Genomic DNA, 12,076 nt, shown 5'->3' with positions numbered 1-12,076 from the left:
CTGCGCTGAGTGATGTGATATGTGACACCTGTATATCTGTGTGCTCCTGAGTCTGTATATGGGAGACTGCGCTGAGTAATGTGATATGTGACACCTGTATATCTGTGTGCTCCTGAGTCTGTATATGGGAGACTGTGCTGAGTAATGTGATATGTGACACCTGTATATCTGTGTGCTCCTGAGTCTGTATATGGAGACTGCGCTGAGTAATGTGATATGTGACACCTGTATATCTGTGTGCTCCTGAGTCTCTATATGGAGAATGCGCTGAGTAATGTGATATGTGACACCTGAATATCTGTGTGCTCCTGAGTCTGTATATGGAGACTGCGCTGAGTAATGTGATATGTGACACCTGTATATCTGTGTGCTCCTGAGTCTGTATATGGAGACTGCGCTGAGTAATGTGATATGTGACAGCTGTATATCTGTATGCTCCTGAGTCTGTATATGGAGACTGCGCTGAGTAATGTGATATGTGACATCTGTATATCTGTGTGCTCCTGAGTCTGTATATGGGAGACTGCGCTGAGTAATGTGATATGTGACAGCTGTATATCTGTGTGCTCCTGAGTCTGTATATGGGAGACTGCGCTGAGTAATGTGATATGTGACACCTGTATATCTGTGTGCTCCTGAGTCTGTATATGGAGACTGCGCTGAGTAATGTGATATGTGACACCTGTATATCTGTGTGCTCCTGAGTCTGTATATGGGAGACTGCGCTGAGTAATGTGATATGTGACACCTGTATATCTGTGTGCTCCTGAGTCTGTATATGGGAGACTGCGCTGAGTAATGTGATATGTGACAGCTGTATATCTGTGTGCGCCTGAGTCTGTATATAGGAGACTGCGCTGAGTAATGTGATATGTGAAACCTGTATATCTGTGTGCTCCTGAGTCTGTATATGGAGACTGTGCTGAGTGATGTGATATGTGACACCTGTATATCTGTGTGCTCCTGAGTCTGTATATGGGAGACTGCGCTGAGTAATGTGATATGTGACACCTGTATATCTGTGTGCTCCTGAGTTTGTATATGGGAGACTGCGCTGAGTAATGTGATATGTGACACCTGTATATCTGTGTGCTCCTGAGTCTGTATATAGGAGACTGTGCTGAGTAATGTGATATGTGACACCTGTATATCTGTGTGCTCCTGAGTCTGTATATAGGAGACTGCGCTGAGTAATGTGATATGTGACACCTGTATATCTGTGTGCTCCTGAGTCTGTATATGGGAGACTGCGCTGAGTAATGTGATATATGACACCTGTATATCTGTGTGCTCCTGTCTGTATATGGGAGACTGTGCTGTGTAATGTGATATGTGACACCTGTATATCTGTGTGCTCCTGAGTCTGTATATGGAGACTGCGCTGAGTAATGTGATAGGTGATGCCTGTATATATGTGTACTCCTGAGTCTGTATAAGGAGACTCCGCTGAGTAATGTGATATGTGACACCTGTATATCTGTGTGCTCCTGAGTCTGTAAATGGAGACTGAGCTGAGTAATGTGATATGTGACACCTGTATATCTGTGTGCTCCTGAGTCTGTATATGGGAGACTGCGCTGAGTAATGGGATATGTAACACCTGTATATCTGTATGCTCCTGAGTCTGTATATGGGAGACTGCGCTGAGTAATGTGATATGTGACACCTGTATATCTGTGTGCTCCTGAGTCTGTATATGGGAGACTGCACTGAGTAATGTGATATGTGACACCTGTATATCTGTGTGCTCCTGAGTCTGTATATGGGAGACTGCGCTGAGCAATGCGACATGTGACACCTGTATATCTGTGTGCTCCTGAGTCTGTATATGGGAGACTGCGGTGAGTAATATGATATGTGACACCTGTATATCTGTGTGCTCCTGAGTCTGTATATGGGAGACTGTGCTGAGTAATGTGATATGTGACACCTGTATATCTGTGTGCTCCTGAGTCTGTACATGGGAGACTGTGCTGAGTAATGTGATATGTGACACCTGTATATCTGTATGCTCCTGGGTCTGTATATGGGAGACTGCGCTGAGTAATGTGATATGTGACACCTGTATATATGTGTACTCCTAAGTCTGTATATGGGAGACTGCGCTGAGTAATGTGATATGTGACACCTGTATATCTGTCTGCTCCTGAGTCTGTATATGGGAGACTGTGGTGAGTAATGTGATATGTGAATCCTGTATATCTGTGTGCTCCTGAGTCTGTACATGGGAGACTGTGGTGAGTAATGTGATATGTGACTCCTGTATATCTGTGTGCTCCTGAGTCTGTATATGGGAGACTGCGCTGAGTAATGTGATATGTGACACCTGTATATCTGTGTGCTCCTGGGTCTGTATATGGGAGACTGCGCTGAGTAATGTGATATGTGACACCTGTATATATGTGTACTCCTGAGTCTGTATATGGGAGACTGCGCTGAGTAATGTGATATGTGACACCTGTATATCTGTCTGCTCCTGAGTCTGTATATGGGAGACAAAGTGAGTAATGTGATATGTGAATCCTGTATATCTGTGTGCTCCTGAGTCTGTACATGAGAGACTGTGGTGAGTAATGTGATATGTGACTCCTGTATATCTGTGTGCTCCTGAGTCTGTATATAGGAGACTGCGCTGAGTAATGTGATATGTGACACCTGTATATCTGTGTGCTCCTGACTCTGTATATGGGAGACTGCGCTAAGTAATGTGATATGTGACACCTGTATATCTGTGTGCTCCTGAGTCTGTATATGGGAGACTTCGCTGAGTAATGTGATATGTGACACCTGTATATCTGTGTGCTCCTGAGTCTGTATATGGGAGACTGTGCTGAGTAATGTGATATGTGACACCTGTATATCTGTGTGCTCCAGAGTCTGTATATGGAGACTGCGCTGAGTAATGTGATATATGACACCTGTATATCTGTGTGCTCCTGAGACTGTATATGGGAGACTGCGCTGAGTAATGTGATATGTGACACCTGTATATCTGTGTGCTCCTGAGTCTGTATATGGGAGACTGTGCTGAGTAATGTGATATGTGACACCTGTATATCTGTGTGCTCCTGTCTGTATATGGGAGACTGTGCTGAGTAATGTGATATGTGACAGCTGTATATCTGTGTGCTCCTGAGTTTGTATATGGGAGACTGCGCTGAGTAATGGGATATGTAACACCTGTATATCTGTATGCTCCTGAGTCTGTATATGGGAGACTGCGCTGAGTAATGTGATATGTGACAAATGTATATCGGTGTGCTCCTGAGTCTGTATATGGGAGACTGCGCTGAGTAATGTGATGTGAGACACCTGTATATCTGTGTGCTCCTGAGTCTGTATATGGGAGACTGTGCTGAGTAATGTGACACCTGTATATCTGTGTGCTCCTGAGTCTGTATATGGGAGACTGCGCTGAGTAATGTGATATGTGACACCTGTATATCTGTGTGCTCCTGAGTCTGTATATGAGAGACTGCGCTGAGCAATGCGATATGTGGCACCTGTATATCTGTGCGCTCTTGAGTCTGTATATGGGAGACTGCGCTGAGTAATGTGATGTGTGACACCTGTATATCTGTGTGCTCCTGAGTCTGTATAAGGGAGACTGTGCTGAGTAATGTGATAGGTGACGCCTGTATATATTTGTACTCCTGAGTCTGTATATGGAGACTGTGCTGAGCAATGCGATATGTGGCACCTGTATATCTGTGCGCTCTTGCGTCTGTATATGAGAGACTGCGCTGAGCAATGCGATATGTGACACCTGTATATCTGTGTGCTCCTGAGTCTGTATATGGGAGACTGCGCTGAGTAATGTGATATGTGACAGCTGTATATCTGTGTGCTCAAGAGTCTGTATATGGGAGACTGCGCTGAGTAATGGGATATGTAACACCTGTATATCTGTATGCTCCTGAGTCTGTATATGGGAGACTGCGCTGAGTAATGTGATGTGAGACACCTGTATATCTGTGTGCTCCTGAGTCTGTATATGGGAGACTGTGCTGAGTAATGTGACACCTGTATATCTGTGTGCTCCTGAGTCTGTATATGGGAGACTGCGCTGAGTAATGTGATATGTAACACCTGTATATCTGTGTGCTCCTGAGTCTGTATATGAGAGACTGCGCTGAGCAATGCGATATGTGGCACCTGTATATCTGTGCGCTCTTGAGTCTGTATATGGGAGACTGCACTGAGTAATGTGATGTGTGACACCTGTATATCTGTGTGCTCCTGAGTCTGTATAAGGGAGACTGTGCTGAGTAATGTGACACCTGTATATCTGTGTGCTCCTGAGTCTGTATATGGGAGACTGCGCTGAGAATTGTGATATGTGACACCTGTATATCTGTGTGCTCCTGAGTCTGTATATGAGAGACTGCGCTGAGCAATGCGAAATGTGACACCTGTATATCTGTGTGCTCCTGAGTCTGTATATGGGAGACTGCGGTGAGTAATGTGATATGTGACACCTGTATATCTGTGTGCTCCTGAGTTTGTATATAGGAGACTGCGCTGAGTAATGTGATATGTGACACCTGTATATCTGTGTGCTCCTTAGTCTGTATATGGAGACTGTGCTGAGTAATGTGATATGTGACACCTGTAAATCTGTGTGCACCTGAGTCTGTATATGGGAGACTGCGCTGAGTAATGTGATATGTGACAGCTGTATATCTGTGTGCTCCTGAGTCTGTATATAGGAGACTGTGCTGAGTAATGTGATATGTGAAACCTGTATATCTGTGTGCTCCTGAGTCTGTATATGGAGACTGCGCTGAGTGATGTGATATGTGACACCTGTATATCTGTGTGCTCCTGAGTCTGTATATGGGAGACTGCGCTGAGTAATGTGATATGTGACACCTGTATATCTGTGTGCTCCTGAGTCTGTATATGGGAGATTGTGCTGAGTAATGTGATATGTGACACCTGTATATCTGTGTGCTCCTGAGTCTGTATATGGAGCCTGCGCTGAGTAATGTGATATGTGACACCTGTATATCTGTGTGCTCCTGAGTCTCTATATGGAGAATGCGCTGAGTAATGTGATATGTGACACCTGAATATCTGTGTGCTCCTGAGTCTGTATATGGAGACTGCGCTGAGTAATGTGATATGTGACACCTGTATATCTGTGTGCTCCTGAGTCTGTATATGGAGACTGCGCTGAGTAATGTGATATGTGACACATGTATATCTGTGTGCTCCTGAGTCTGTATATAGGAGACTGTGCTGAGTAATGTGATATGTGACAGCTGTATATCTGTATGCTCCTGAGTCTGTATATGGAGACTGCGCTGAGTAATGTGATATGTGACATCTGTATATCTGTGTGCTCCTGAGTCTGTATATGGGAGACTGCGCTGAGTAATGTGATATGTGACAGCTGTATATCTGTGTGCTCCTGAGTCTGTATATGGGAGACTGCGCTGAGTAATGTGATATGTGACACCTGTATATCTGTGTGCTCCTGAGTCTGTATATGGAGACTGCGCTGAGTAATGTGATATGTGACACCTGTATATCTGTGTGCTCCTGAGTCTGTATATGGGAGACTGCGCTGAGTAATGTGATATGTGACAGCTGTATATCTGTGTGCGCCTGAGTCTGTATATAGGAGACTGCGCTGAGTAATGTGATATGTGAAACCTGTATATCTGTGTGCTCCTGAGTCTGTATATGGAGACTGTGCTGAGTGATGTGATATGTGACACCTGTATATCTGTGTGCTCCTGAGTCTGTATATGGGAGACTGCGCTGAGTAATGTGATATGTGACACCTGTATATCTGTGTGCTCCTGAGTTTGTATATGGGAGACTGCGCTGAGTAATGTGATATGTGACACCTGTATATCTGTGTGCTCCTGAGTCTGTATATAGGAGACTGTGCTGAGTAATGTGATATGTGACACCTGTATATCTGTGTGCTCCTGAGTCTGTATATAGGAGACTGCGCTGAGTAATGTGATATGTGACACCTGTATATCTGTGTGCTCCTGAGTCTGTATATGGGAGACTGCGCTGAGTAATGTGATATATGACACCTGTATATCTGTGTGCTCCTGTCTGTATATGGGAGACTGTGCTGTGTAATGTGATATGTGACACCTGTATATCTGTGTGCTCCTGAGTCTGTATATGGAGACTGCGCTGAGTAATGTGATAGGTGATGCCTGTATATATGTGTACTCCTGAGTCTGTATAAGGAGACTGCGCTGAGTAATGTGATATGTGACACCTGTATATCTGTGTGCTCCTGAGTCTGTATATGGAGACTGAGCTGAGTAATGTGATATGTGACACCTGTATATCTGTGTGCTCCTGAGTCTGTATATGGGAGACTGCGCTGAGTAATGGGATATGTAACACCTGTATATCTGTATGCTCCTGAGTCTGTATATGGGAGACTGCGATGAGTAATGTCATAGGTGACATCTGTATATATGTGTACTCCTGAGTCTGTATATGGGAGACTGCGCTCAGTGATGTGATATGTGACACCTGTATATCTGTGTGCTCCTGAGTCTGTATATGGGAGACTGCGCTGAGTAATGTGATATGTGACATCTGTATATCTGTATGCTCCTGAGTCTGTATATGGGAGACTGCGCTGAGTAATGTGATAAGTGACACCTGTATATCTCTGTGCTCCTGAGTCTGTATTTGGGAGACTGCGCTGAGTAATGTGATATGTGACACCTGTATATCTGTGTGCTCCTGAGTCTGTATATGGAGACTGTGCTGAGTAATGTGATACGTGACACCTGTATATCTGTGTGCTCCTGAGTCTGTATATGGGAGACTGCACTGAGTAATGTGATATGTGACACCTGTATATCTGTGTGCTCCTTAGTCTGTATATGGGAGACAGCGCTGAGTAATGTGATATGTGACACCAGTATATCTGTGTGCTCCTGAGTCTGTATATGGGAGACTGCGCTGAGTAATGTGATATGTGACACCTGTATATCTGTGTGCTCCTGAGTCTGTATATGGGAGACTGCGCTGAGTAATGTGATATGTGACACCTGTATATCTGTCTGCTCCGGAGTCTGTATATGGGAGACTGCGCTGAGTAATGTGATATGTGACACCTGTATATATGTGAGCTCCTTAGTCTGTATATAGGAGACTGTGCTGAGTAATGTGATATGTGACACCTGTATATATGTGAGCTCCTTAGTCTGTATATGGGAGACTGCGCTGAGTAATGTGATATGTGACACCTGTATATATGTGAGCTCCTTAGTCTGTATATGGGAGACAGCGCTGAGTAATGTGATATGTGACACCAGTATATCTGTGTGCTCCTGAGTCTGTATATGGGAGACTGCGCTGAGTAATGTGATATGTGACACCTGTATATCTGTGTGCTCCTGAGTCTGTATATGGGAGACTGCGCTGAGTAATGTGATATGTGACACCTGTATGTCTGTAAATCGACTATTTGATGGCAATTTCTTAAAGAGCGCATGATTCGGATGGCTGGGGTCTGCTAAAATGGATTTACATTTCTTCAGGAGTCTCTTTCTATAGATCTCCTGGGTGCATGGTCGTACAACTCCAATAATTCTACCAGCCGTTCTAACCACCCGATCTAGCGCCCTACGTTCAGCCGCAGTACAGTTCCCATACCAGAAGACAATCCCGTAGGTCAGGATACTTTCACAATACTGAGATAAAAGTGTTACTACGGGGTGAAGGAAGGGAATGTGTTACTCCAGAGATAAGGGAGCGGAGAATAGTTTACTACAGGTGTATTTTTATCGTGAGGGAAGGAAATGTGTTACTACCGAGGTGAGAGAGAAATGTGTTACTACCGAGGTGAGAGAGGAATGTGTTACTATAGAGGTGAGGGAGGGGAATGTGTTTCTATGGGATGCGTTTAGGATGCTGTGGACAGGATGACAGACGTCAGTATACTGACGCCGGAATCCCGATGCCTGTCAGAATGCCGACGCTGCTATCCCGAAGACATCAAGATACCGACGTCGGTATCCCAACCGCCGGCATTCTGATGGTAAGTATGCGGGTTAGGGTTAGGCCAGGGCTGGGGGGGATTAGGTTTACGGATGGTGGTTGAAAATCCCACCACTGCCACCATCCATCACCTCAGCGCGATTCTTACCCTGAAAGGTGCCCACACACTGAACGACTCGCCAATGATGCGATGTCTTTCACCATCTCCCTTGAACTCCGGGCAGCTCCCTGGCAGTCCTGGACAAACGACCTATTGTTGGTCCTTAACGATTTCCAGTGCATCGTTAAAGAGATTGCCAGATCTTACCTGCAGTAGGTAAAATCTGAAGATATGATTAACGACCCGCGGGTACGCGCACCAGCATCGTTATCGTCAGTGGACACTCACGATTTGTACATATTTTGCACGATTTGTAGTTCCAATGCGTCAAAATCGGCAAATCGTGCAAAATATCTGAAAGTGCCCACACACATAACGATGTCCTCACGATACGATTTTATGTTCAATTTCCTCATGAACTTTCACGGGAGCTCCCTTGCCGTCGTGATCACGATTTGGAGTTAAAAATGTCCAATCTGACTAAAGATCTATCTTGCAGCCAATGCATTTTATCCCAGATTGGCTAATCTACCCTGCAGCACAGCAGATCAGAAGATGCGATGTACGACGAGCGGTTACGCGCATCGGCATCGTGCTCGTGAGTATAAACTCACGATTTGTACTTCTTTTACCCGATTCGTCGTCACGATTCGTCGAAATCGGCCAAATCGTTTAAAATGTCGCTATGTGTGTGGGCACCTTGACAGTTTGCGGGCACCTCTCAGTGTAGGGCGCTTCTCAGTGTGCGGGCGCCTCTCAGTGTGCGGGCGCCTCTCAGTGTGCGGGCGCCTCTCAGTGTGCGGGCGCCTCTCAGTGTGCGGGCGCCTCTCAGTGTGCGGGCGCCTCTCAGTGTGCGGGCGCCTCTCAGTGTGCGGGCGCCTCTCCGTGTGCGGGAGCCCCTCCGTGTGCGGGCGCCTCTCCGTGTAGGGCGCCTCTCCGTGTAGGGCGCCTCTCCGTGTAGGGAGCCTCTCCGTGAAGGGCGCCTCTCCGTGTAATGGTGCCGTGGGCTGGGCCCAGGTCCTGCATATGGCCCATGGTGTACACTTTGTAGCATGAATACTCACCAGGTCTTGGTATTCACTTCATATCGGTAGAGATCATCCACGAGGCCGTACTTGTTGCCTGGCAAAGCCTTGTACCCCCCATGCACATACGCAGACTTTGTAATCGGGTCGTAGACGCTGGTGTGACCGTACCCTCCTTGCACAATGGCTCCTCGCGTCTCCGGAACCAGCCACGTGTTGGACCCTGGAAATAAACGGTGCAACGATGAGAGGGAAAACCGGCAACATACAGTAACATTTATCAACCAAAAGATGGCAGCTTGTAATATTGGCACCCCTCCCCCTCCTCAAATCCTCCGTCACGGGCAGCAAAATATTAGCAAGGAGGATGGGCCCCTAAATAAAATATCTTCCTATGCGGTAATGTAGCTATAAAGAGCTTTATTCACTGATTTATTTGCCATGTACAGCATAGTGCATAGAATTGTTTATAGATCACCCCCCACCCTCCCCCGTATGAAGCTGATAATCAGACTTTGTGTCTATGTCTACAGAGCAAGTCTGTCATTCAGCACTATGCAGCACATAGAGGAGCACCACCCTCCTGGCATGGAACCGGACGCAGGGGGAGAGAGGTAGCATGAAGGACAGGAATCAGTATGATTTACCACCGACAGCGGCAGCCCGGCAAGGGTGAGAATCCCGATCGTTAATTAAGGTAAGAATCGCTAACCTTTCTCCCCCCCCATAACCCTAACTTTCCCCCCCAAGTCCCTAACCCCCCTCTGTGCCTAAACCTTTGCCCCACCCCCCTTCCCCGCAGCCTAACCCTAAGTGTCCGGTGGGGGCGGTGCCTAACCCTAACCTCCCCCCCAGGGGTGCCTAACCCTAACCCCCTTCCCCTAGCCTAACCCTAACCTCCCCGGGGGCTGCCTAACCCTAAGTGTCCTCCTGGGAGCCCCTAACCTAACCCTTCCCCCAGGCGGCTGTCCGCGCCCGGCTTACCTTCTATCGGGATGCCGGGCTCCCAGCGTAGGTAAAATGACAGGCATCAGGACTTTGACGCCTGTCCTTAGACCCTTTCCGGGATTAGACAGTCAGGATGCCGACTGTCGTCATTCAGACCGTCAGCATCCCAACTGCATACCTGAAGGGCATACTGTAATAAGCCAGGTACAGGGTTAAAGTAGGGTTGGATCAGTGAGTACGATCGCCTCAACTGAACGTGGTCTAAGTGTTTATCAGTGTCCTTGGGTCAGGGGCCTGGTCACGATGTGAGGAAAGTGGGTGACAATAGAAGGCCGATGCCCGGCTGAAAGCACAGGTGGGTAAGAGGTCACTGGCACTGGCATTCCTGTTTCTATGCTGTTATTAGCACTAAAAGCCGGTAGTAAAAGTGCGATCTTAACGCCAGTGGGAAAAGGGCCCAGTACGCGGACGTTGCTGTATATTCATGTCATACAGCGGCTCTCTGTATACTTGTGGCCTTATTGTCTCCAGTACAGACTCCGCTCACCATGCAGGAAGCAGAATCCGCAGCAACCGTGTTCCCGGGAGTGATGAGTAACCACCCAAGAAATATTACTTAGTGATACAAAGATGGTCAGAAATTCTTGTCGCGCGCGGCTGTACCGAGGGGAATTTCCAGGTCAGCGGGCACAAGGAGATACTGATGAGACGTGAGGGATGAAAACAGACACTTGTGCTGCAGGTCTGGAGCATTGTCTGGAAGGGAAGCTCTCCCCGGACGGAAAGCGGTTATTGTGGATAATATACTGGTTAATGCCGACCTATACAGACACAGAGCTATCCATTTACTGAGAAACACCGCTGGGAAGATCGTACTCACTGATCCAACTGCACCTTATATTTATCAATACAAGTACTCCAAACGTAAGCCACAAAATGCATCCCATTAACAACAGGCGGAAGCCAATCTCTGTGGAGAAGCGTCAGCCTCTGCATGTCAATATCGAATGGATATAACTACACAAAGTGGCGCTACCATACGCAAAAACGGAAAGATTTGCAAACAAGCATTTGGAGTGGTAAAACGGCGCACAATTCAGCCGATTAAGGGGGGGGAATTCAATTAGAGGCGAAATCAGGCGATTTCGCCGTCGTTGCCGAAAACGTCCATCACATCGCCCATTTTTGCCAACGACGGCGAAAAAACTGACGTTTTTCACCTAAAAACTGGAGATAACTTTTCTCCAGCCTAGGGCAGGTGAAAAAAATTAGAAAACTCCCTATTTTTGGGTAAAAATGTGGGGATTTTTTTCAGAACCCTTTGGACAGCCCCCCTAATGATACTTTAGCAAAAAATAATATTTGTTACGTACTTAAATGCTAAAATTTCGGTGAATTTTATTTATTTTTTCGTGAAAAATGCATTTAACGTATTGGGTCTGGTATTTCGGAGGGCCATAAGGATGTGCCAAGAGTTTTAAACATCGCCCGTGGCTGGCGCAGGCGGTTTTTTAAAACTGCTAGAAAAAGTCTGCGCCAGCCACGTGCGATGTTTAATACACTTGGCGCATCCTTATGGCCCTCCGTAATACCAAACCCAATACGTTAAACGCATTTTTCATAAAAAAAATTAAAAATTCACTGAAATTTCAGCAGTCGTTTTTCGCCAAAGTACGCAACTTACAAAAACATTTTAGCTAAAGTATCATTAGGGGGGATGTCCAAAGGGTTCTGAAAGAAATCACCAAATTTTTACCCAAAAATAGGGATTTTCCTAATTTTTCTCCATTTCTCAATTGAATCCGGCCCCAAGTTTTAAATAAAATATATAAAATTCATAGAGAGACAATTTCCATCTGGACACCTAGGGGTAGATTTACTAACGTGAGAGGTTTTAGAAGTGAAGATGTTGCCCATAGCAACCACTTCTAAAAACTCTCACTTTAGTAATTATACCCCCAAGTATAATTATGTTTTTAATTAATGACCTAAAGTACTTAAATTAAAAATAAAA

At 46.0% G+C, this 12,076-nt stretch overlaps 1 protein-coding gene across 1 annotated transcript in view; it reads right to left on the bottom strand.

Moving 5' to 3' along the window:
* LOC148523468 (attractin-like protein 1) overlaps positions 1-12,076 on the bottom strand; it is a gene marked incomplete at its 3' end in the record, with an annotated part of 317,484 nt that overhangs the window by 94,156 nt on the left and 211,252 nt on the right. Inside the window, exon 9 of the mRNA XM_088473211.1 lies at positions 9,154-9,337. Within this exon, the coding sequence (XP_088329337.1) occupies positions 9,154-9,337 (184 nt within the window). The remainder of the gene's footprint in view (positions 1-9,153; positions 9,338-12,076) is intronic.

Source organism: Taudactylus pleione, unplaced genomic scaffold (genome assembly GCF_031769625.1).
Source record: "Taudactylus pleione unplaced genomic scaffold, aTauple2 ptg000132l, whole genome shotgun sequence".
Lineage (NCBI taxonomy): Eukaryota > Metazoa > Chordata > Amphibia > Anura > Myobatrachidae > Taudactylus > Taudactylus pleione.
Note: the sequence above shows the minus strand (reverse complement) of the source record. Positions and strands in the feature narration are given on the sequence as shown.